Source organism: Chelonoidis abingdonii, chromosome 1 (genome assembly GCF_003597395.2).
Source record: "Chelonoidis abingdonii isolate Lonesome George chromosome 1, CheloAbing_2.0, whole genome shotgun sequence".
NCBI lineage: Eukaryota > Metazoa > Chordata > Testudines > Testudinidae > Chelonoidis > Chelonoidis abingdonii.
This window is the reverse complement of record NC_133769.1, coordinates 72,054,300-72,081,579: the sequence shown is the minus strand read 5'-3', so window position 1 is coordinate 72,081,579 and position 27,280 is coordinate 72,054,300. Positions and strand designations below refer to the sequence as shown.

General features: G+C 40.9%; 1 protein-coding gene across 1 annotated transcript in view; it reads right to left on the bottom strand.

Moving 5' to 3' along the window:
• TRHDE (thyrotropin releasing hormone degrading enzyme) overlaps nt 1-27,280 on the bottom strand; it is a 327,679-nt gene that overhangs the window by 50,451 nt on the left and 249,948 nt on the right. The window contains exons 10-12 of the mRNA XM_032767020.2: nt 26,885-26,973; nt 12,005-12,138; nt 11,838-11,893 (exon numbers count right to left, since the gene is read on the bottom strand). Coding sequence (XP_032622911.1) covers nt 11,838-11,893; nt 12,005-12,138; nt 26,885-26,973 — 279 coding nt within the window. The remainder of the gene's footprint in view (nt 1-11,837; nt 11,894-12,004; nt 12,139-26,884; nt 26,974-27,280) is intronic.

Genomic DNA, 27,280 nt, shown 5'->3' with positions numbered 1-27,280 from the left:
TATCAGCATAATATCTGATGGCCTTACAAACTTTCTGAATATATCCTCTTAACACATAGGGGTTCTGTGAAGTATTGTTACCCCAATTTTACAGATAAAAATCTGAAACATGGAGAACAAGGTCACATGGAAAGTCTGGCAGAGACAGACTATCCATGTAGGTGAATAGCACATCATTGTACGTGCATGATCAAAGCAAAGCAACACCAGCAAACCTGGACAGTTGAAATTTGGAGAGGTTTTGAAATATATTAATTGGGCTAGAGGAGAATTTCTACCACGGTCAAAGACTTGAAAACCTAATAATTTCTAGCCCAAGAACTGAATCTAGATTTCACGAGTCTCTGTCCAGTGCCTTAACTACAAGACCATTTTGTTTCTCCCTTAAACTTGTGGATTTTACAAGCCAGGCAGAAACAAGCCAAACACAACTTTCACTCAAAATACTTGACTGTAATTTAAAGCCAGCAAAGTGATCTAGCTGTTCTGTTTCAGGTGAGCTACAGTGAAATCCTGACCCATGTTTTTAAAAAGTGCATTAAACAAAGCCACAAATGCAAACCAAAAAATCTGAAAGTATAATTTGCACTTGCAGTTCAACAGTTCATACTTGCAGCAGGTCAGTAGTTCAGAGTGCATGTTCTGCCATGTGGATCAAAAATATATAATGTAAAAATAATGCTCAAACACATCAGACCAGAGTCATCCCATACACAGATTAGAGGAGTAGTGGGTCTGGGATGAGGAAGGAGCTATGGGGCCTCCCCTGCTCCCCTTGCTTCACTTCAAACACCAGGCTGAGTGTTCTCTATAGACTCAAGCATAATGCTGCTGCACTCTTGTTCATTTTGGGAGGCAAATGCAATGGATTGTTCCTCTCGCCAGCCATCACATGGGAGTTCATAGCTCCTGCACTGTTATGTGGATGCATCCATCATAGGCAAAGGCCAGCTTGGCCCCATCATGTGTCAAAATGGTAGCTAAAAAAACAACAACCCTGCTTCCCTAAAACCATAATTACATTTTTCTGACCCAATTCACTTTGGATTGTTGCTAAGAAATACTGTTAAGATAGCTCACCGGATGAAATTATTCTTGCCATAATGACTCACTAGTCCAAGGAATAAGTGAGGCAGAGTTATTTTTTGTGGGGCTGGTGGATATGAGCATCATCCACTTTTACAGGAAATACGTACACTCCATCAAGATCAATCCAGTGCACTATGTATTCTAGAGAGCACTGAAAGAATTCACATTTATTCTTTTGAACACTGTTTCCTAGTTGTTGATGAATCTCATCCAAATTCCTTACATGTTCTCAGTAATTTATTCTATTGACCAGAATGCTTTCTAAGTAGCACTGTTTCCCTAGACTATGTTGTAAATTTGTGTCATTGCCTTTTGGCATGTAACAAGAGCAGAGACAATGCTGACATGGAAGCCACATGCAACCTTGAGGAGAACAGACGTGCTCATGAGACAAAGAAGCAACAAAGGAGGAAAGAAAGGGCAAAGCAGTCCAGACAACAACTATGTCTCCTCCAAGATTACACCTGTCTCTTCTATGGGACAATCCGCAGGACACACATTGGGCTTCTCAGACATGCAAAAACTCACCAATGAAACCCCTTGACTGAAGAAGAAGATTACAGCAGAACAGACTTTTTAAGTGTGATTATTGTTAGGAACTTCTTTGCCTCTTGCATAATCATATGCAAGTATGAACTGAAATGCTTGTCTCCAGCCAGGGTGGAGAGCAAGGCTTTGCTATGTGGTACAGCATACTGACTGGCATGCGAAAAGGTACTCAGTTACTTTGAAATATCCATGGGTCTGCACCTTCCCATCTTTACTAACAAGGAGCATAACTCAGACAAAATTTATGTGAAAGGGTGAACCTGTGGGAAGCCATTTTAGAGTCAACAGCTGCAGTGTTGTTAGATGAACAAAATGTGCATGACACAGTACAGTAGACCTACTTACCATATATGCAGAAATAATTTGGATGTGGGCTAGCATTTATTAAAATCATAGATCGTATGCGTTGACATCAATCAACTGTGGTCCACATGATCAACCTAGGATACACTCCCTTCGCTGGTACACAAAGGCACTTGTTAAGGAAGCCATTTAGCAGCACTATTGTTTGCCTTAATATTGAAACAATTAGCAACTGCTATTAAGAGCAATAATGAGGGTTGAATACACAGTGCACATTTAGGTGGGTACTATTGTTTGAGAATGAGCAAAGCAAAGCAGCACCCGCAAACCTAGATATGGTAGTTGAAATTTGGAAAGGTTTTGAAATATATTAATTGGGCTAGAGGAGAATTTCTACCATGGTCAAAGACTTGAAAACCTACTAATTTCTAGTCCTGGAATTTTAAGTGGGTCCTTGACTTACTTGGGCATTAGGTTAAACAGGGCTGTAAGTAACATAATTAAGGATAATATGAATCCAATTATCTTGAATATGTTGGAAGACTTTAGATGCTGGAATAAATTAAATCTTAATCTCTGGGGAAGGATTAGTGTGATGAGTACAACTCCATAGTTTAATTGTCACGCAGATGCTTCAGGGAAATATGTTTCCAAAACAAGGAGAACAGATTTGGATTTTATATGGAGGAGTGTAAACCAAAGGCTAAAGGATAAATTACAGTGATAGTCACAGCTCAGAGTTGAGAAAAAGGCTCCAGTAAGTGCTCCAGGACTCAGTGTGATGGAAGGAGCCAATGGGTGCTACTGATGTTCAGCATCTCTGTTTAGGTACTTAACTTTAGGGCCTCATGTTTGCAAATTTTGATTTATGAATTGGCAAAGGCCACAGAAAGACTCCATATCAGAGCTGGGATTAGTGCTTTGTTCTCAGTTGCTTGCGAAGGCCTGGTCTACACTACAGACTTATAACTACATCACTCAGGGAGGTGAATAATCAACATGCCTAAGCGAGCTAGTTATACTGACCTAAGTGCCAGTGTAGAGAATGCTATGTTGGTGGGAGAGATTGTCCCGCCGACATAGCTACTGTCTGTCAGGGAGGTAGATTAACTAGCCACGGGAGAAGCTTAGAGCTGAGAGTGTCTTCATTAAAGGGTTTCAGTGGTACAGCTCCCCCCTTTTCATCTAGAAGTCACGTTAGCTGCTCAGCAGAGGAGCTAGCTCAGCCTCAGGTAGTTGATTGATAGGGAGCTTATAATGGACTGGGTAGCATTGCTCCCATATATGTGAACTCACCTGGGGTCTTCTAAAACTCTCATGACTCCAGGGCTATGCTTTTTCTGGACTTCAAAGGACAAACGTGGAAGTACAGTAGCTGTGAGGAGAATGTGATTTTTAGGGAATAAATGAGATGATTTCAACCCTAAGCAACCCATTTCCAGCTATTTACATCTCCAAAGGTATGTTCACAAGGAAAAGCACTGGAAAACTATTTTTCTTAAAAATAAATGAAAGCTAAGTTTTACCTTTACATTGCTAGTTCCATGCTGTGACGCTGGCTGACCAGGTCGTGCTAGAGTGTATTCAAGACCATTAACGAATGCAGATCAAAGTAACAGTTAGATGTATAAATGTGTATTCAGATGTTTAAATTTCATAAAATGAATTGCTTTCACTTATCTGTTCCTGTAATATTGTAATAGAAAACAAATACATGGAAATAGTCCCGTAACTAAATAACTCATCAGTCACCAAAGAAGGCTTGGGGATTGTTAATGAAGGAGTTTATCAGAAAAGGTACTAATTCTAAAACATATAGCCATTGGGGGGATGATCTGAAGTCAGAGACTCAAAGTGCATTCCTCACTCCCATCAAAGGAAAACTCCTATGTGTTGGAGACACTGTCAGATTGCTGTCTGTGTGAAGAGACTATAAATATGAATTCAAAAAAAAATCCTTTATCTCTGGACTGTTTGGAATCTAACATGGCAGAATAACTGCATGAGAAGATGGAGATCCCCAGAGTTATTCTGGGTAGCCCTGAAAGTCTTTCAGGAAACTTGTAGTTTATTACATCATTGCCACCATTTGAAGTTACAAACTGTGATTCAACTGTTATAAGATTTTACTTGCTTTAACCTCTCAGTAACTCCCATTCTTTTTTATCTAGCTAATAAATCTTTAGTTAGTTTACAATAGAATTGGCTGCCAGTCTTCTCTTTGGTGTAAGATCTGGAGTACCAATTGATCTGTGTAAGTGGCTGGTCCCTTGGGACTGGGAGCAACCTGATGTGGTGTGATTTTTGGTTTAAGAGACCATTATCACAAAGTCCAGTTTGTCTGGATGGCAAGATAGGCTGGAGAGTCTAAGGGGCTGTATCTCCATGGTAAGACAGGTATAGAGATCCAGGAATTTACATTTGTTACTGGGTTGGTGAAAGCTAATTATAGAACACACACACAGTTTGGGGTGTCTGCCCTGGTTTTCTGACAGTTTGCCTACGCAGGCACTCCCAGTTGTGAGCTATTCCAGACAGCTATTCCAATTACACTTTCAGGTTGGTAAAAGGAGCCTCTGGGTCCAATATTACCTTATCCTATGACTGTACTTGGGGAATATACAGCAGCTATCGAACACCTGCAGCTGGAACACATCAGCTGACTGGGACTCATGGAGCTTGGGCTACAGGGCTGTTTAATGGCAGTGTAGATGTTTGCGCTGGGGCTCCTGGACCCCATGAAAAGAGAGGGTGCCAGAACCCAAACATCTACATCACAATTAAACAGACCTATAACTGAACCCCATTAACCTGAGTCAGCTGACATGGACAAGCTGAGGATGTTTAATTGCAGCGTAGACATACCCAGGAAGTGGCGTCAGGGTGGCAATTTGTGGTCTGGGAGAGAATCTGGGCCATGCACTCGTTCTGGGACAGAATAACAATTTCCCACAACTACTCTCAGGGTTCTCTCAAGATAGGAATGGAGCAACGAAATTCACCACCACCAAGGCCTACAAGCTAATCCACCAGAACTCCTGGTCAGCAGTATCAAATGCTGCTGAAAGATCTAAATTAATTGGTATGAACATTTTATCTTTGCTCTTTGCTAGCCGATCACCAGTAAATGTAACCGGTCCAGATTCTACCCCATTGCTGAGACTCTGATCCAATAGACCAGCATGAAGAAAACCTGAATATTCAAGAAACTAACAAGTTGCCTCACCACAATCTTCTCAATGACATTGCTCCAAAATAGAAAACTGGACACCAGTCAATAAGACAGATTGTCAGAATCAAGAGTTGGTTTCCTGAGCAATTGACATGCGAACCAGGATCCAATCACCTTGACTAAAGCACAGGCAAGATCAAAGGAACCTTGGAAACATGCTACATTTCCAGAGAGGAAATCAGTTAAGCAACTCCAGGGCTGGAAGGAGAAGGTTAACAAAACCTGGGGCAATATCTACTGTATGGGAGACTAAGACTATTCCACTTCCCCACACTTAGTACACCTGATCAAACATTATATTGCTGAAAATCTGTTGTAACCTAGGTTACATGCTTGGTATGATACTGAATCATGTTACACCCTTAACGAGAGTCAGAGAATATCAAGGACCTTAGATCCCAGGAAGCAAGGGGAAACAGACATGGCACCATAGGTGCTAGGTCTCTGATATACTTGGCCAGAAAAAAAGGACAGAAAAGAACAAGAAATGTGAAGGACGAGACTGACACTCTCAAGAATAGTAAGACGTTTCCTACTTCTTGCAACACCACTGATTGTAGCTATCTGGATTACCCTTTGCTCAGTTTATCGTGCATACAATTTCTTCTGTTTTAATTTGATTTTCTCTGTATACTCTTAAATCTTGTTTTATTGCAACCTTTGTGATTTTAGACTGTCTGGAAATTTCAGGTAATCCATATTAAAGCAGTTAACCTTCAACTTTTAAGTGAGACAGTGAAGGAAGGGTGCCTGAAGCCTATTCTTGCTCAAGATTTTTGGTCAAAAAAAGACAATGGGCTCATCTACACTACGAGTGCTTTACGGCACATCTATACCAACTATAGCTATGCTGACAAAGCCCTCTAGTGCAGACACTGGTTATACTGAAAAGGAAGTCATTTGCTGGTACAATTAAACTACCTTCCCAAATAACATAAGCCATGCGAGCAGAAGAATCCTTTTGCTGGTATAACTGCACCTACGCTAGGGTTTTTGCTGGCACAGCTATGCTGGTGCAGGAGGTGTAATTTTTTTCACACTCCTAGCTGACATAGCTATGCCAGCAAAGTTTGCCATGAAGACTAAGCCTAAGGGATTGTCGCCCAAAAAGTTTGTCACTACCAGTATTGCAGTTCTCCAGATGCTCGGGATGTGCCTAGGGACGATAGTTGAGAAGAGTGTTTAAGGGGCATTAGGATTCTCTCTTACCTTACACTAAAATAAATCCACAGAATTGACCAGATTCTGAGAAGTCAGACAAACCACACAGAGCACCCAACCACTAATAATTTTCAAAAACCACTCAGTTCAACTCTTAGTAATTTTTTGTGACCAAGACACTGGGAAAGAATAAACTAGCACTTAATGAACCAAACTTTGGGAAATGAAAGCTACACAACTTTAAAACGCTCCTTTGAGGTATGTATTCATCTAGATTGTTTATGTTTGAGAGACCATTATGCTGGAGATGTAAAAGGGGAGATAAAGATGATAATGTACAGTTTGGAGATGTAAAAGCATATATGCATATGAAAAGAAAATATTCAGTGCTCCAAGATGGATTATAGAAGTAATTTTGTAGCTTCCCCCAGACCTGTGGGTATTAAATTACACTAAAGAGAGAAATTGGTACATCCTCTACAAACAAAATGTGGATAAATTAGCATTAAGAACAGCTAGAAAAATCATATTAGGACACTGGAAAAGTGAATCAAATAGCTGTATTGCAGAATGGACATGAACCTTATCAAGTTTAGCAACACACTAGGGAGTATTTCAGAAGCTTCTGAGATGGGTTGTTCTGCATATAGACTACTCATATCATATATTCAGGCAGAAATACAGTATAAGGTGAAAGGGAATTGCTTACTTTGGAACAAATTTTTAGAAAGGCAAGAATAAAATTTATATGCCACCTCTTTTCTTTTTATTAATTATTTTAAGTGTGAAAATATTAATAACCAGGAATTCACTGCTTCTTTTTCAGAGTGCATATACATATATATGTGTTGGTATAGATGAACATATGACATCTACGTAACTAGCACCTATATATCTGGTTAATGAGGTTACTTACTCTCACACCTTAAGCACAAACAATTACATAAGCATACTCTCCACACATCACAAACCACTATATAGGGTGGGACATAGGCACCAACTCTGTGGATGCTCTGGGGCTCAAGCTCCCACCGAAAAAACATAGCGGTTGCTCAGCACCCGAAGGGCCGGATTAATCTTTAGTGGGTCCCGCCCCCTGCTCCACCTGTGCTCCATCCTAAAGTCCTGCCTCTTCCCCCATGATCCCGGCCCCACTCAGCCTCTTTCCCTCTCGCACGGAGGGGAAGGGGCAGAGAGGAGCACCCACCAGCAAAAACAAAATTCAGCGCCTGTGGGCTAGGAGAAGACAAACATACTGCACTGCACATGAGACTTAAATAGTACAATATATGGAATATAGTAGTAAAGTACTAAACATGGTGATACTCAACATCTGAAGTGAGATTCTGTGTTGTCCCTCTTAAGAGGAGTTGCATAGAACTTGCAGCCCAGGGACGAGGACTAAAGTGGCTTTGAATTACCCATGTGCCTTCCTGATCCTGTTTAGGAAATTGAAAGACCCTAACTTTGATAGCCCTGAGGGCCAGTCTAAGTTACGTCAGCTTCTAGGGTCTTCTGTAGGAGCCATAGCAATGCCCAGAATCCCCACAGCATTGTCTCATACAACCATTCCCCTATTACTACAGGCATAACCTGTATGTCAGTGGTTCTCAAATTTGCCACTCAGCCCCAGGCCCTGACACCACCCCACCCTTCACCCCCCAAGTCTCACCCCCATCCCCCAAACCCCACCCTCCCCATCTCTTCCCGTCCTCTGCTCACTCCATCCCCCATCCCTTCGATGCTCGATCTGCCCCCACCCTCACTCACTTTCACCAGGCCAGGGCAGGGGGTTGGGTGCAGGAGAGAGTGTAGGCTCTGGGAGAGAGTTTGGGTGTGGGAAGGGATGTGGGCTCTGGGAAAGTGTTTGGGTGCGGGAGGTGGTGAGGGGTGCAGGCTCCAGCCAGGCAGCACTTACCTTGGTTGGCTCCCGAAAGCAACTGGTACATTTTTCTGGCAGCAGCTCCTAGGCAGGGGAGCCAGGAGGTCTCCGCGCACTGCCCCTACCCAAAAGCACTGCCCTCACAGTTCCTACTGGCTGCAGTTCCCAGCCAATGGGAGCTGCGGAGCCAGCGCTCCGAGAGGGGGCAGCACGTAGAGACTCCCTGCCCCCGCCTTCCCCAGAGGGGCTGCAAAGACATGCCTTCTGCTTTCGGGAGCAGCACGGAGCCAGGGTAGGGCAGGCAGGGAGCCAGCTGTGCAGCCGGACTGGGATCAAAGAGCCAAAAAGTAAAATATGAGCAATGCATCTAGTGAAGCAATATGACTAAATTAAACACAGGCATAGGACAAACACAGAGTTCTGCATTTAGGATGCAAGAATCCCATGCACTGCTACAGGCTGGGGATCGACTGGCTAAACAGCAGTTCTGCAAAAAAGGACCTGGGGATTACAGTGGACAAGAAGCTGGATATGAGTTAACAGTATGCTCTTGTTGCCAAGAAGACTAATGGCATATTAGGCTGCATTAGCAGAAACACTGCCAGCAGATCGAGGGAAGAGATTATTCTCCTCTGTTCGGCACTGATGAGGCCACACCTAAAGTACTGTATCCAGTTTTGGGCCCCTCACTACAGAAAGGATGTGGACAAATTGGAGTGAGTCCAGCAGAGGGCAATAAAAATGATTAGGGGGATGGGGCATATGACTTATGAGGACAGGCTAAAGGAATTGGTTTATTTAATCTGCAGAAGGATGAGGGGGGATTTGATAGCAGCCTTGAACTACCAGAAGGGGGTTTCCAAAGAGGATGGAGCTAGGCTGTTCTCAGTGGTGACAGATGACTGAATAAGGAGCAATGGTCGTAAGTTGCAGTGGGGGAGGTTTAGTTTGGATATTAGGAAATACTATTTCACTAGAAGGGTGGTAAAGCACCTGGTGGGTTACCTAGGGAAGTGGTGGAATCTCCATCCTTAGAGGTTTTTAAGGCCTGGCTTGACAACGCCCTGTCTGGGATGATTTAGTTGGGGTTGGTCCTGCTTTGAGCAGGGGTTGGACTAGATGACCTCCTGAGGTCTCTTCCAACCTTAATCTTCTATGATTCTATGATAAGGGTGCTCCATTGTTTGTCTAAGGAAGAATGATATTCTGAACATGAACTGAAAGGGAGAGGATAAGAACCATGTTTTACACTTATCTGAAGAAATATGGCAAGTTTATCTATCCCCAATAATTTAGCTTATTATTCTTTGAACGCTGGCTGTAAAACTGCTGTATGTAAATATGTAAACCTTTCCCATAACCCAATTTGCCATACCTGGATTCTCTTGCAACGCAACCTATTCATAGTGATATATACTACTCTGCCCTGTAGAAATAAAGAAAAACAAAAAACAAAATGGAGATCTACCTATGGATCTCCAACACAGGAACATTTCACTCTAGGCAAATCATACATATGTATATACTCTTCCGCTATGCAAAAGTGCCAACTACAGTAGAATACCTCTGTGCTCATCCCTAACAATACTGACTTACATTTTTACTGTGGATTCCATGGGAAAGACCCCAAAGTGCTTTAAAAATCACTGAAGTTCTGTCATCTCCTTAGGGTAATGTAGTAATACTCAGCAATACTACAGAACAATTAGGGAAGGTAAGTGAGCCATGCCTTATTCATCTGAACCTGGAGGAATATTTAGGTAAGCAAAACATAATAATCCAAATATGAACTTGGCCAGGACACCTGGGTTAAAGACCTTAGTCTGTAAAAAGCACTATGGAACCTTTAATGACTCCAGGCAGTCAGGACTTTGGCTTTATATCTCATCTAAAAATGGGCACTTTCAACAAAACAGTACTCAGGGCTGTTAGCTCACTATTGATTCAGAGGGAAGATGGCCACCTACCGAATTACCAATACAACTTCTTGCAGTGCATGGATTTTCACTGAGGTGCTGGCCAGATCTGACATTGTTTAGTTTATGGAAATTGAAGAGATCACAGACTAATATTGTATGGCTGCAGGCAACTCAAGCTTTATTAGCAGTGAAAAGAAACTTTGAAGTGTCACACTACAGTTGAATTAGGAGAGAATGTTGTTTAACTGTATATGCACTAGAACTTTGAAGAGTCAAGATTGCTCACAGCACTATACAGCATTCTAGTGGCAATGTAGACTACTAAGCATGGAATGCTGGCCCCACTGAAGTCAATGGGGCTTGGATTTCACTCAGCGTGATGAACTGTAATTAGCTCTGCACACATTCATGTGGGAAGGTGCATGCTAAAAGAGGCTAAAAGGAAAGGAAGAGCACTCCCACTCCTCTCCCAGGCTGGGGAAAGCAGTTTTTCTCCAAAACTTCTTTTCCTACTTAGCTGGTACAGTAGTTGGTTGTTTCAATCTACTATAACCAGTGGGTGCAAGGATTACCTTTCCCTGCAACCCAGTACACCTCTGCAAGGAATAATCCTAGTTCCACCCCTTGTCCAGGCTAGTATTGGCAGTGGTACCAACGTCCCAAAAGTGGGTGGAGAGGAGTATGTAGGGGAGGGCACATTGCCATTTTTCATTCTTACAAAAGATATAGCTGGGACAAACCTGGCCTGCATTCCTCAGTGACATCATGGCTGAGCCTAGTAATACACCTCTAGGAGTCTCAGCTGATTCCAAGCACCTCTGTGCTGCGGTCTATTGCAACCAGCAGCTTAAAGCCAAAATCTGGCCATAAATATGTCAGCAAACAGAACAGCCAATAGTCTTAGATATAGTTTTTATATAAACTTTGACCTAAAGGTGTTTGGCTGAGAGCAGGAGTGTTCCCAAGGATATCAAGTATCTTAAAGACTGATGAGCTCCAGTTCTTACACTTCTCTTTACTCTTTGACTACAGATGTAGTCTTGAATTTAAAAGAGATGAGATTCCATTCCCTTATGTTGTAAACAAATCATTATTGAATCAGCATCATATTATTTAATCTCATTATGTAACTATGCAAATAGTAAAGCACTAAAACCCTATATAAAGTTTGGAACTTTTAAACAGAACCACAAACCTTCCATGTGGCATAATCATCATCACACAGAAAAATCCTTCTATGATGGATTACCAAAAAATATACTGGAAAATATAACAGTAATATATCAGAGAGAAAAAATCCTGAAGCTTGAAGATATTTTCCATTACAAATTAAATACACTTCTAGGGTTATTTAAAAAAAAACCCAACAATATCAAACCTAGTTCATTAGTGAAATAGGGAAGAGATTATTAATCTCCAAAGTGTTATATTGAACTTGCTGAAAAACTGAACACGACTCTGAGAAAGACTTGGAAATACCTATGGCAATTATTGATCAAGTGTGAGGAGAGTGCTACAGACAATGCTTATGCTCCACACTGGAGGTGGGGGCGCGGGAGTGAGGAGAAAAGAAAGGAAAGGTGGCAGCAATTAAAGTGAGTTAAACATTTTAACTTCAAAACACGCACATCCTCTGGGAAACTAAATGCAGGAATTGTTACAGGACTTTATATTAAGTTAGATTATCTACGGGAAAATATACCTGGCTAGATTGAATGCATCATCGATCAAACCTGCTCGATTACTGATAGAGATAGCCTGTGAGGAGAAAACCAGAAAAATGGAACCATTTAGGATGATAAAAGCAGTGCCATAGTTTGTACAGCTCACACATCAAAGCAGATCCTAGAAATGAAACTAGGAGCTTACCTCATGGTTCCTCATTAGTTTGTCAATTAACAACCTCCAATTCCTCACGTCATAGTTAACCCGAAAATAGCCAGTCTGATTGATGTTCCCCAGCAACCAGCTTGTCTCGTCTAAAGCAGCAATTCTGTGATGTTCTGGAACCAAACAACAATGTAAGGAAAAGATTATATTTTTTTAATTTGAAAAGGATTTAACATTGTAAAAGAACATGTTTTACTTATTTTTCCTTAAACGGAATACTTGTGGAAGTAAAATGATTATTTCAATTTACATAATCTTCATAAAAAGCAACAAACAGTCCTGTGGCACCTTATAAACTAACAGACGTATTGGAGCATAAGCTTTTATGGGTGAATACCCACTTCGTCAGACGCATGTATTCAACCACGAAAGCTTACTTATACTCCAATACGTCTGTTAGTCTATAAGGTGCCACAGGCCTCTTTGTTGCTTTTCACAGATCCAGACTAACATGGCTACCCCTCTGATACTTGACATAAACTTCATAAATCACTAGTAAAATATTTAAAAGAATAGATGTACACTAATGACAGTTAATTTTGTGGGATAATTATAATTTTCATCATGTGTTCTACCTCAAGTAATATAAAGGAGCAACCCAGTTTGGACCCTGATCTTCCAACTCAACCTGCACCCATGAGGATGCAGTTACAGAATCAGGACCTTGGAGAGGCATTTTTTTCAAAATATCCTTAATTAAGTGCCTGGGAAATCAATTGCTACTTCAAGACTTGGGGCCTGATTCCCATCTCCCTACCTAAGTTTTACACCAGCGTAACTCTATTGATTTAAAGGGAGTTATTTCTGGTTTACACTAGTGAAAGTGAGATCAGAATCAAGCCTTTGGTTTATAGGTAATTCTTAAATAGTTTTGTGCATAAGCAATGGGAGCAGGTCCTTTAGTCTCAGGTTTCTAACTGAAAGTGTTTCCAGCAGTTTGGTTTGCAGCCACTAGTCACTGAAAAGATCTTTTCATTTTAATCAGTTAATCTTACACTCTGTGTGTTTTTATTTTTATTCCTTTTTAAAATTTCAGCAACAATTTAGGTCTAATCCCATGAACACTTCTGCAAGTATTTAACATTGTTTTCAAGGTGACTACTCATGTGCTTGAAGCATTCACATAAATATCTGCAGGACAAACACATTCCACATTCTAAACTTCTCTAACTTCAGTAAGATTGCAAGGAATGCAGGATCAAGCCCCAAGTGTCTCACAAAGAATGCCTTAATTTAGTAAATTATTTTGATTCAACTAATTATTTTCCTTTAACTAGGATTTGCTCGAAAATCAAAAGGTGTTTTTTTTTTTAAATTATTGCCACACAAAGCACTGTAAGGTAATTTAGCTTGTAAGCTCTTGATCAAAGCTACAGCCTAATATTTGTTTTCCTTGTCATCTTTTTTAAAAAGAAAACTACATGCAAACTTCTCTTGGACATAGTTCCAATGGGAAACTGATCAGTGTGGCTGAATTATATAAAACTAATGAAATTATGAAGTGAAATGCAAATAAATATGGTTTGATAATTCACATGCCATCTAATGCTAGATACATTGACATACTAGACTACCTGGTTTTCACGTACGGTATTTTTTGTAAAAAGTAATTAGTGAGAAAGTAAAAAGAGATTAAAACAATAGGTGTAGGGTACATGTGACACCTCCATCTTAACTATAACTCCAGTAGCACATGATAAGATATACGGCAATAATCAAAATTTTAAGGTGCAGCAATACAGACCACAAAAACCCTGATTCTACAAACACGGAGCACATATGCAACTATGTATACTTGCAGTTATGTTATATATATGAGTTCAGTTAAATGTTTGCAGGACCAAAGCCTCCATAAATTATTACAACACAGTTCTGTCACTGATAAAGTATTTCTAGTATTGACATTTTTTAAAAACACTTTTTTGGAAGTTGCAAAAGACTTATCCAATTCCCTACTTGTTATTTCTCTGCTAAGGCTTATCTAAACTTGCACTAGTTTAAACAAACTAGTTTAATTAAAGCAGTTTATATAAACTGGTGAAAACTCCTATGAGGGCACAAGTATATTGGTATAAAACTGTTTACATCACTTTGGCTTGCCCTGCAAATTTATGAGGGCAACCACGCCACTATAAGCTAGGTTTAAATTGATTTAAGAGTTTCAATGCCCAAAGTTTCACAAATTTAGCTAGACTGGCTTAAAAAATCACACTTTTATTTAAACCGATTCAATTTTATGTGTAAACAAACTAACTCCTTAATTATACAGTAGTATAGCGAGGAACAAATGTAACAGCTTTGGACAGGAGTAAAGGACATATTAACTCCTTACTCTTGTATGTTTCAGTTACCCATTGGCCATACCTATCCTTATTAATACAACCATGGCTGGCACAGAAGAGGATGCAGAGGGACTCTGTATCCAGAGTCAAAATGCATGAAGATACCCGGCATAACAGGTAACTGACTGAAATAAGATCTCCACGCTTAAGATATGATCTTAAAATTATGTTCTTCTCTCTTCAGAGAAGCTACCAGGATTACTGCAAGGAGGAGAGGTTATGGGTATGATTCAGGGTTACAGATGGTGGTGTTCTCTCCTACATGTCAACTGATGGAGCAGAACAGTGGTGGGAGAGCTGTTTGTCTGCAGTGGACCCATCCATTGTGAGTTATAGCTTTGTTCTGTACTTCAGAGGTGACATAAGCCAGTATTAAGCTCATCATGCTTTTTAGTAAATGAAAATTCAATATGGCTATTTTTACTGGTTATATTTATTTCTGTGTATGAGTTTTCTGTTAGTAATTGTGCTTTAATTGCTGCAATATTTGAAAATAATGACTCGTAAATGGTTAATTCATACCATTAAATTAAATCTAAAACACCTTCCAAATTGGCAAATGATCTAAAATTAGTTAAGAACCAATCTTGTCCAATAACCTGCTATAACTAAGTGCAGACTATCTGGGTAAAGCAGGTGTCTGATAAACTGAAGGGAACAAATATATACACTCCCTTCTAATAAAAGGAGTTTCACTTGTAGCTTTTTGTCACAAACTATGTAAGCTATTTATGCCACATGACCTGATACAGAATGATACCTGGCAGTCCAAGCTGACTACTTCATAATATCCTCCTCCATAAATATCAGTTGTAGGATGTGTCATACAGAGATTGCTCTGATACAGAACAGCAGTATTTTTTCAAAAACTGAAAATATTATCCCTGCTTTCAGTCAGTTTTAACTACAATCATAACCTTTTTTTTTTTCATAAGGCCATTGATATTTGACCTTTTCAAGCAAAAGGGGACAAGAATCTTTCCATGCCATCTCAGCTCAAACAAGCAAGTGGTTATTGTAAAGAGTTGTCTGATGCATGTACTTCACATAATTCTATATAATTTACTGGAATTTGATGTCTGAGCCTGTGTATATTCTCATGAATTTCTATACACAAAGTTTTCCTTTTCCTTCATTTTCTGGTGGCTATGTACAACTGAAAACCACTATACACATAGGCAATATCCCCACTTATCAAAAATATATTGATTAGACTATCACAGTAGCAACACTACAGTTCAGGAGAAGGTGGCATCCCTTTCTAAACACTATATTCAATCATTCATAAATTTCTCAAAAGATATTTCTTCTGGGCAGAAATATCTCATTACTGATTGCAAAGATTGATTTTTAAGTTCAGACTAAACTATATAGTTATTTTTGAGTTTTAGGGAAATAAAAAAATGCATCCTACTTTTTTTCCTTTACAAATATTTTTCAGTAGGTATTTTCACTCTGATCGGTCAAAAAATATTTTTGCTTTGAAACTTTAAATTTGGCACATACATACTGGAGTCTTGTGAAGAATTGATTAATTCAGGCAGAGTGAAGAGGTCTTAAAGTTGGGGTTAATTACATTTGCTTTCACTGTATATGACTCTTGCAGTGGAAAGGGACCTTAAAGTGGCCTTAGTGATAGGCCTAAGGGAGACAAGGCAGATTGTTGTTTTCACACGAGTTAACATATTAAGTTAAAGACTGTGGGAAAGTGAAGGGTTAACCTTTACCTGCTAAACTTCTTGTTAAACCTCAGGTCACCTTGTCTTCATTAGATGAGATCTTGCAGGCTGATCACTTCGAGGTTCTAACCTCCTACTAAAAGGTTCTGCGGTGGGCTCAGTGCCCATTGAGATCAGTAGTTAACAGATGTTGGGCACCTCATGCAGGGGAACTCAGCACTTGCAATACATCCATGCCCATTGAGCATCCATCTGGAACAGGAAGTGCGCATTGGATGCTGAGACAAATCATATGGGCCCTGTCTACAAGCCGTTTTGTATAATGATTAGACCTAATTTTGGTTAGAAGTGATCATTTTCGGACTACATAAATGGTTAAATTAGGCATGGATAGAAAGCAATTTTAATGCTAGTATTGCTTATTCCAACATTCCCACATGAATACAAGCCAATACCAGTATAAGGCAGACATTTATTACCAGTTAGAGATGCGTTGACAAGTTTCAGAGACACTTTTTTTCATAAAAAAAAAAAGTAAACATGGGCTAAAAAAGTTTTGAAGATGGTTTTGCTAGACAGGAACATCTCAGTTCAAGTTGACTTTTGGTGTGCTAAATTTTTCTAATTTTTGGCGGGAAAAAAGATTCAAACCAAAACAAGTCAAAATGAAATATTTTTATTTAAATATGATTGACTATTATTTTGATTGGATTTGCCATATCTGTTTTCAATTCACGTGTGGAAAAAAGTTGTTTCTGCACCATGTATTTTCATCAGATGAGTGTATCCATTAACACTCTCTAAGGGTGTGGGAACTGATTCTATTTTATCCACATGTGGGTCGTAACAGTAAAGCAGCCAACTCTTGTTAGTGTCCTGTGCTCAGTTGTTGGGATAACAGGAGAAGCTGTGATTGTGAAATTGAACGTGCATCTTTGGTTGAAAGGGAAGCAGTCGGATTCCAGGGTACTTGTGACTCTCTGACCTCGGCCACACACCGCGTGCTGGGGTGCTGCAGTGAAGCAGGGGACATATTCATTGATTTTGCCTCACTCTAATCCTGCCCATCTCCTCTCACCATAGTTCGGACAAATGAAAAGAACGTGGAGAGCAATTCAGGGTCAGACTCAGCACCTGTCAATGCTGCTCCAGTAGAGGGCTCCAGTAGAGGCAATACTGCACCATCCCTCACATGGCTCCCAATCTGAGAGCTCTGTTAGTGGCACCAGCAGACCCACGGGCAGCATGTATAAGAGGCCCAGGGAGACTAAGCCTCCTCAAAATAGGCTAGCCATGCAGGAAAGTTAATGCCACGGATGCGGTACAGGTAATCTCCCTTGGGGGCACGCTGTCCTGCCGTCTTTGAAATGCTGGAAGTGAAGTTATGTAGAAGTGTGGGGCATGACAGGTGCCTGGACCATGGCCCTACCCGTGCTCCCCCTCGAGGCCCCGCCCTTGCTCCACCTTTTCCCCCTAGATGCCTCCTGCCTGCCACTCACTCCATTCTGCAGCGGAGAGGAACGTGTGGCCGGGCAGGCCTTGGGGGAAGAGGTGGGGTGGGGGAAGGGTCTTGGGGGTGAGGCCACAGGCCAGGCGCCAGTGCCCCCCCACTTTCTAGGGAGCTTCTGGTGCTCACGTATAAGCCTCCCCAAACAGAAGACTCACACGACACCTATGAGCAGAGCCTGGCACGAGGCTGCACAGAAGCAGCACTCTTCTATGCAGAAGTTTAGAGTGGGAAAAGAAAGACCAGCTCTTGAGACGTGGTTTGCTCAGTGGTGAAATGGTTGTGGAAGCTCAGCATCATGAACCCAAGGAAGTGAAGGGAGGGAACCAGATTGCCATGGGGAGTCAGCAGCCTAATATTATAATATCATAATGCCACTATGCAGACAGCTTCTCCAGAGAGGAATATTGCCCTGGGGCACAATCAAAAACTCAGGGGGCAGGAAGTGGTAATGATTAAGAGGTGGAATTTAGCACAGCTTCAGTTAGTTTTGTATCCCCTCCTGAATGGCCTGAGGTTGATTCTGCTTTAGAGGCTGACCCCAGCAGGCTATTGCCAAAGCACCAGCAGCTACAGCTCCCTCTAAAATCTTGCTCCATTATTTCCTCTCCAAAAAGGACGTGGTTGTTAGTCATGGCTCCCATATGTGGGAAAGATTACTGCTCCCATATGGACATAGTTTTGGTGCGAATACTGGGGGGAAAGTGTTCCCACAATACATTTGTCTCAGCAACCACTAACAATAATTGAACAGTCCCAGTCTTTTAAATCTCTCCTCATATGGAAGCTGTTCCACACCCTTAATCATTTTTGTTGCCCTGGTCTGTCCCATTTCCATTTTTAATATATCTTTTTTTAAGATGGAGAGACCAGAACTGCATGCAGTATTCAAGGTGTGGGCATATCATGGCTTTACATAGTGGCATTATGATATTTTCTGTTTTATCATCCAAACCTTTTGTAATAGTTCCTACCATTCCATTAGATTTTTTGACTGTTGCCGCATATTAAGCAGATATTTTCAGAGAACTATTCATGATGACTCCAACATCTCTTTCTTGAGTGGTAGCAGCTAATTTAAACCCCATCATTTTGTATGTATCACTGGAATTATGTTTTCCAATATGCATTACTTTGCATTTATCAACACTGAATTTCATCTGCCATTTTGTTGTTCAGTCTCCTAGTTTTGTGAGATCCCTATGTAATTATTCACAGTCTGCTTTGTACTTAACTATACTGAGTAATTTTATATCATCTGCAAAATTTTCAAACTCACTGTTTACCCCTTTTTCAAGATCATTTAGGAATTTGTTAAACAGCACTCGTCCCAGTACAGATCCCTGGTGGACAGAGTTATTTATCTCTCTCTATTCTCAAAACTGACCATTTATTCCTATCCTTTGTTTCCTATCTTTAATCAGTTACAGATCCATGGTAGGACCTTCCCTCCATGACAGCTTACTTTGCTTAAGAGCATTTGGTGGGGGACTTTGTCAAAGTCCAAGTATACAATATCCATCCATTGGATCACTCTTTTGAGGGGTTCTTTTGTTGAACCCCTCAAAAGAATTCTAGTAGATTGGTGAGGCATGACTTCTTTTTACAAAAGGCCTGTTGACTCTTCCCCAACAAACCATGTTAATCTATGTGTCTGATAATTCTGTTCTTTACTATATAGTTTCAACCAATTTGTCTGGTACTGAGGTTAGGATTACTAGCCTGTAATTGCCACGATCACCTCTGGAAACTTTTTTTAAAAATTGCATCACATCTCCTATCCTCCAGTCATCTAGCACAGAAGCTGATTTATGTGATAGGTTATGTTCCACAGTTAGTAATTCTGCAATTTCATATTTGAGTTCCTTCAGAACTCTTGGTGAATACCATCTGATCCTGATGACTTACTACTGTTTAATTTATCAATTTGTTGCAAAACATCCTCTACTGATACCTTAATCTGTGACATTTCCTCTGATTTGTCACCTAAAAAATAATGGTTCAGGTATGGGAATCTCCCTCATATCCTGCATAGTGAAGGCTGATGCAAATAATTCATTTAACTTCTCCACAATGGCCTAGTCTTAAGTGCTCCTTTGGCATCTTGATCGTTCAGTGGCTCCACTGATTGTTTGGCAGACTTCCTGCTTCTGATGTACTTAAAAAAAAAATTCCTATTAGTTTTGAATCTTTGGCTAGTTTTGAATCTTTGGCTAGTTGCTCTTCACATTCTTTTTTGGCCTGTCTAATTTTACTCTTACACTTGTCCTTCCAGAGATGATGCTCCTTTCTAGTTTTTTCAGTAAGATTTGACTTTTTTAAGTATGCCTTTTTGCCTTCTTTTAATTTATTATTTAGACATGGTGGCCTGTTTTTGGTCCTTCTACTATCTTTTTTATTTTGGGATATACATTTGATCTGAGCAGCTATTGTGGTGTTTTTAAAAAATTTCCACGAAACTTGCAGGCACTTCACTCTTGTGAAAGTTCCCTTTAATTTCCATTGAACTAGATTCTTCATTTTTTGTATAGTTTCCCTTTTCTGAAATTAAACATTACTGAGGCGGATTTCTTAGATATTCCCACCCCCACCCCCAGGATGTTAAATTTTATTATATTATAATCGCTATTACCAAGCAGTTCAACTATATTCAGCTCTTGGATCAGATCTCCTGTGCCACTTAGGACTACATCAAGAATTGCCTCTCCCCTTGCAGGTTCCAGGACTAGTTGCTCCAAGAAGCAGTCATTAACGGTGTCTATAAACATTATTTCCACAACCTATCCTAAGGTGACATATACCCAGTCAACATGGGGAAACCCGCCATTATTGAGATTTCTTTTTTTTTATAGCCTCTTATCTCCCTGAGCATTTCACAGTCACCATCGTGGTCAACTGATCAGTAATAATTCCTACTGCTATACTCTTATTATTGAAGAATGGAATTTCTATACATAGAGATTCTATGGTACAGTCTGATTCACTTAAGATTTTTACTAGATATGGCTCTATGATTTCTTTCACATACAGTGCCACTCCCACCAGCACAACCTATTCTGTCATTCCTATATATTTTATACCCTGGTATTACTGTGTCCCATTGATTGTCGTCATTCTATCAAGTTTCTGAGATATCAACTATTTCAATATCCTCATTTAATACCAGGCACTCAGGTTCACCCATCTTATTATTTAGACATCTAGCATTTTTTATACAAACACTATACAATTTGTCACTTTTTATTTGTCTGCCTTTATGTGATGTTATTGAATGGGATTCACTTTCATTTGACTTTTTCTCTTCAGTTCCCATCCATGCTTTATCGACATCTATCCTCTGCTCTTTACTAAGATATAGAGAATGTGCATTAATAGATCCTCTCCATCGATGTATCTGTTGGAACTGTGTGCTCTTCCACAGCTGTCAGCTTTTCCCCAAGCCCTTAGTTTAAAAATTCCCCTATGACCTCTTTAAGATGGGGTGACCAGAACTGCAAATCTGGTTCCAGTGATCTGGTTCTATTTTGGTTTAACAGGAGCCCATCCTTCTTATATAGGGTCCTCCTTTCCAAAAAGGTTTCTAATAATCCGGAAACACACCTTTTTATAGCATCATCTCATCCATGCATTGAGACCCTGCAGCTCTGCCTGTCTATCTGGCCCTGTGCATGGAACTGGAAGTATTTCAGAAAATGCTATCAGCTGGATTTTAATCTCTTCCCCAGCAGCCTAAATTTGGCCTCTAGGACTCTTTCCTATCTCTTCCTATATCATTGGTACCTACATGTACTAGTAACATTACTGGCAATATGTGCCCTTAGTGAACAGGATGCTGCGCTTTCCATGAGCGGGTTTGAAGAACAGGTTACATCTCAGAGAAGCTGCATGCTGCTGCAGAAGACTCAGACCCCTCGTGCTCTCTATTGGATTTGTCACACTTGACAATGGATTAAATCAGAAAGTCCGCGCACGATGGTGGCTTCCGTCACATCTCTTGTCCCACTCGCGGTCTCAGTCTTGTTGTGAAGGAATTTCTGGAGATGATACTCATCTGCAGGCATTGTTGTTAACAGCCTGGAAGATCTGTGGCTACTTCAGCTGGTTCTAGTCAGCAAGGTGCACACTTAGAAAATGCAGGCCTGAGTTAACTGCAGACCTAATTTAGTATCTCTGCCCTGCAATGGAGATGATCCGAGGAATGGAAAACCTGTCTTATGAAAGGACACTCAAAGGGCTCGGCTTGTTTAACCTAACCAAAAGAAGGCTGAGGGGAGATATGAGCGCTCTCTATAAATATATCAGAGGGATAAATAACAGGGAGGGAGAGGAATTATTTAAGCTCAGTACTGATGTGGACACAAGAACAAATGGATATAAACTGGCCATCAGGAAGTTTAGACTTGAAATTAGATGACGGTTTCAAACTATCAGAGGAGTGAAATTCTGGAACAGCCTTCCAAGGGGAGCAGTGGGGGCAAAAGATATGTCTTGCTTCATGATTAAGCTTGATAAATTTATGGAGGGGATGGTATGATGGGATAGCCTAATTTTGGCAATTAATTGATCTTTGACTATTAGCAGTAAATATGCCCAAAGGCCGGTGATGGGATGTTAGATGAGGTGGGATCTGAGTTACTACAGAGAATTCTTTTCTGGGTGTCTGGCTGGTGAGTCTTGCCCACATGCTCAGGGTTTAGCTGATCACCATATTTTGGGGTTGGGAAGGAATTTTCCTCCAGGGCAGATTGGCAGAGGACCTGGGATTTTTTCGCCTTCCTCTGCAGCATGGGACCTGGGTCACTTGCTGGAAGATTCTCTGCACCCTGAAGTCTTTAAGCGTTATTTGAGGACTTCAATGGCTCAGACATATGTTAGGGGTTTGTTGCGGGAGTGGGTAGGTGAGATTCTGTGGCCTGCATTGTGCAGGAGGTCAGACTAGATGATCATAACGGTCCCTTCTGACTTAAAGTCTATGACTCTAACCAGATGGAGCTGGAGATGGTGACCAGGAACTCCACCTCTTACAGGCTGAAGTACCTGACTAAGCAGAGAGCAGCAGTGCAAACTTGGTACATTCATACCTCCACACACATGCAGCCCAGCCTCTATTTGTCACATTCCCACTGGGTGCTCATGAAGAAACTAACTGACATCCAACAACACTGATGAGGCCACAAAGTTGGTCACCAACGATGATATGGAGATCAGTCAAGTAATTCTCTCACTGCTTGCTGGAGATAAAATTAACACACATAAAGAACCTCTTCCATTAACAGAGTGACAGTGCTGGAAAGTTGCTAGTTGGAGTCATGCTGCCTGCTCTTTTGGAAAATTGTCGTCTCCAAGGCAGCAGGTAGAAGGAGTGCTACTTGGTGTCAATATATTTAGTTACCCATTTCAAAAGTATCCTGGCTTCCTTCATCTCAGGCAACAGCGAGGCAGACATACTCTGCTTGAAAAATCAATTCTGAGGCATTGCCATGGCCCTCAAGATGTGGGCAGCAGCACCTTCACCACCAGAAGTCAACATTACAGCAAATACTAGAGTAGGACACTAGTACTTCCATGAGTACACAGGGAGAGAGCAACACGCCCTTTTGTGACAGTGTGGAGGATTTTGTTCCGGTTGACACTGCCTCCTCCGCTCTTGGGGAGGAGTACACTGCTACTGTGGTGCAGAGGGCAGTGGCAGGATATGCCAAGATATCAGACTAGTGCCCACTAACTCAGACCCTCTTCGTTATTGGCAGCTGAATGTGTGGACAGCATTTCATCTCTTGGCTGTGTGTCTCCCACTTTTCTTGCCCACCATCAAGCATGTGCTCAGAGCAGTTCTTTAGCACAGCAGTCGCTACAGTCTCCAAGAGGTACACATCTGTCTGTAGGGAATGGGAAGAGCTTTCATTCATTTACACAAATAGACATCAGTTTCCTCAGGAACATCCCTCATGGAACATGCCAGCAGCAGCCTGATGAAAAACCCTGAAGCGATGCCGGTGGAGGAAGAGGAGGGCTCCGGAGGGGATTTTCATTACTTGTCCCCTTATTGCGCTCCAGACTCAGCCTCTTCCTTTCTGAAATGTTGCAAGTGGAGGAATGTCCGTCAGAGTCCACCTTGGAGTTCACAGAATGGATTCCTAACACCACAACATAGTCAGGCACCAGTCCCAGTACCTTTCTTGTGGACTGACTATAATTTGCTTTAACTATTGCACTGGAGAGCCTCAGACAGAGGGAGATACACCAACCTGCAAGCTGTGGAATTACTGGCACAAGAGACAGACAACTGTATTAAGTGTAGGCAACCTATGGCACAGGTGCCAAAGGCGGCACGCGAGCTGATTTTCAGTGGCACTCACACTGCCTGGGTCCTGGCCACTGGTCTAGGGGGCTCTGCATTTTATTTAATTTTAAATGAAGCTTCTTAAAACATTTTACCTTATTTACTTTACATACAATAATAGTTAGTTATATATTATAGATTTATAGAAAGAGACCTTCTAAGAACCTTAAAATGTATTACTGGCATGCGAAACCTTAAATTAGAATGAATGAATAAAGATTCGACACACCACTTCTGAAAGGTTGCCAACCCGTCTTAGAGCATTGTGCTTATGGATAACCTGATGAATCTCTCTGGCCCTCTCTCCCTCTGTCTCATCTTTACTTTTGCCAGTTCAATGCTGTGGCAAAACTGGAAAGTTCATGGTTGCTGGCTTCAGGATGGGGCCCTGGGTGCACCCTCCAGCACCTTTGAGTGCCTCTTGTGGATGTGGCACCACACGGTGTTAGTCTCAGAGTCTCTCCTGGCTACATGACAGTGGGGAAGGAGCTTTTTCACAGTAGTGGTAGAAAGCCCCATCTGACTCCTGCCCTAGCAAGAAGGTACATCTATCACCTCTATGCACCATCACCCCCACCTTCTCACCATAATCTCCTTTCTGAGTCCTAGGGGATTTTATTTTTTCATTTATTTTGGTCGGTGTGTCACTGACCCATCCTCCTCTCATTCTGTCCCTGACTAGTTGACACTGAGCTCTGTCCCACAGATAACTGAATTCAGCATGGCACTACTGGACTTGCTCTTCTGAGTTGAAGAAGCCTGAAGCCTGACTCCCAAACCAGCTGTTAGACCTCTCAAGCCTCTTTCTCTGGTTCCAGAATTGCTTCTAGACAACTTCCAATGACAGGACTACAAACAGGACTCCTCCTCTACAATATGGAATCCCTCTGGGATACCCCACAAATTAACAAGCCTGGAAACTGCCTCCTTCAGACTCAGAACACTTCCTGGAGCAACAAGCACATCATCCCTGTATCAGCTGCAGAAAACCTCCAAGGATTCCTCTAGCATCAATCATTGTATTCTGCAAATACAATGGGTACAGCGAGTTACATGGTTAACATATCCAAAGTTGATGTCATCATTTTTATTGAGGTATCACCTAAGACCCTACTATTCTTGACATTGTAGAAACACGCAAGATGATACCATCCCTGCCCTGATGAGCATACAATCTAATTTGGAATAAGACAACCAGTGAGTGAGAGGTAGGGGAACGACAAGCATAAAGACAGCAGATCATCATCACGTTGAATAGCTACGCACACCACTTTATGGCTCTGAATCATTTGCAAGTTGTTTTAAAAGTATAGGCAACAGACATCCCTGATGACTGCTCACTATACCCATCATTACTTTGTTGATTTCTTATAGGCATCTCTGAGTAGATCTTAAGGAGAAGACTGTAGTGGCTTTTCAGATTAGGTGAGGGAAGGCATTCAGTGAGTAAAGGGCAGCAAGACAGAAATTGTGCAGCTGATCATGGAAGACACTCATAAATGAGTTTTCCAGGCTGGCATCAGTGGCAGAGGGAAGGATGTGTGTGTGAAAGTGAGACTGTGAGATTGATAGTTATATTGGCCTGATCAGCTCCCACTTCAGTCAATGGGAATCTCACCATTGACTTCAGTGGGAGCTGGATCAAGCCCTGAAGGACAAGAGCAGATAAGACAAGGATAAGATAAGGATGAGGCAGAGTGTGAAGGGGCTTGAAGTATTGCAAAGTATTATCACTGTGGCCAACTTAATGCTGCTGTGGGAAAAACTAACATCTGCATTTCCTGTCTAAATTCTAGAATGAAAATTACACTGGTCCCAGACCCCAATCCTAGACCAGTGCCAAAAAAGAAGCTAGATCATGGGAGCAGTAATAAAATATTAAGGTCTGATACATCGTGAACAATCAGGGCTAGAAACACATACCTTATAGCACTAGAAAGTTGGGATTCTCATATTTCCACTGCTATACTAGTATACATCATTCATTTCTAGCCCTGCAGCTTGCTAAGCTCTAAGGTACTATTATCCCTTACTGACCTGTAAAAGAACAAAAAGGAAAAGACAGGCACACACAGGCTTGGCTATTTCTTCCTTCCAGTTCTATTTACTCTGGAAGGAAACTCAGAGGCTGTACCTTTTCTGTACTGTCAACTGGGTCAATTCTTCTTCTACTGCCCAGGCATGTATGGCTCCTTCTCTTCCACTTCTTTTAATCGTATCATACAACTTCCCAACTTTTTCTTAATTCATTTCAATTCTGATATAAATTCAGGAGCAGATACAGCATGCACTGTCAGGGAAAGAGAGGACTGCTTTCTAACATTTGCAAGATGGTATTCTTAGTGGCTTTTGGGTGATAAAAGGCATTGGCTTCTAGCTCTAGCTGTTCTCAGGATAGTGGTTGTTATTATCATGTCAGATGGTAATCAGAATAATGCTCCAATGTCTAGCAACCTACCAGGGCTAGAAACACTTTGGGAGATCAATAAAAAGATTTTTGGGAACACTAAATGTTTCTTAGCACCGGTTGTGGACAATTGATCAAATTTGAAAAAACAACAACACAGTATTCTTTACCTGAATATTACATTACTGCATATTTTGCATTTATTAGTTTACAGATTTTATATTTAGCAGGTGTTTTATTACAAAGATATTTTATTTAGCTTTCATCATTCTATATAGGGAATTGCATTTATACAATAATTTAGTATGTGATGTCAGACATAAAATAGCTGCTTTGGAACATCTTTTTGTTTAAAACCTTTTCTTTGCACCATCTAACTTTTGTGAAAATTACCTGGTTCTTTGCTCTTCTCTCCCCTCATCCCCCCCCCTCCCAAATTATCTTTCTTGCAGTTCATTTTCAAGCACCTGTAATTGGGTGCTTAGCAAATAAACAATGACCTAGCATCAATTCTGACAAACAGTTCAAGAAAACACATGTATGCTTTACAAGATTCCACTGTGAGAAAAATTTATTTTTACCTGATTTGTTAGACACCCATATAATTGCCTCTGAAGAGATGTGGCTCGTATTTCCTACTGCAATTGTTAGTGGAATCTGCCACAAGTAGCTGCAAGACAAAGGAGGAGGATCTAAGAACAAAAATACTGAACCAATTCTTCTGACTCACAGCAATCAGGGATCACATCAAAGAAATCACAACACAATTTCAGTAGCAGTAAAGATTTTGATTCTAAGAAGTTACTCTGATTTTAAGATGAATATGATAGCAGTAACAAACCAACGAAAAAGTCATTCATCTTAAAAAAAAATGCTGAATTAGATTTTTCACAAGCTACAACACAAGAGACTTTTTCCACAAGGTTTCTAGTACAAGGTTTTTATAAAAGAGGAAAGAATGACCTCCTATAAAAAGA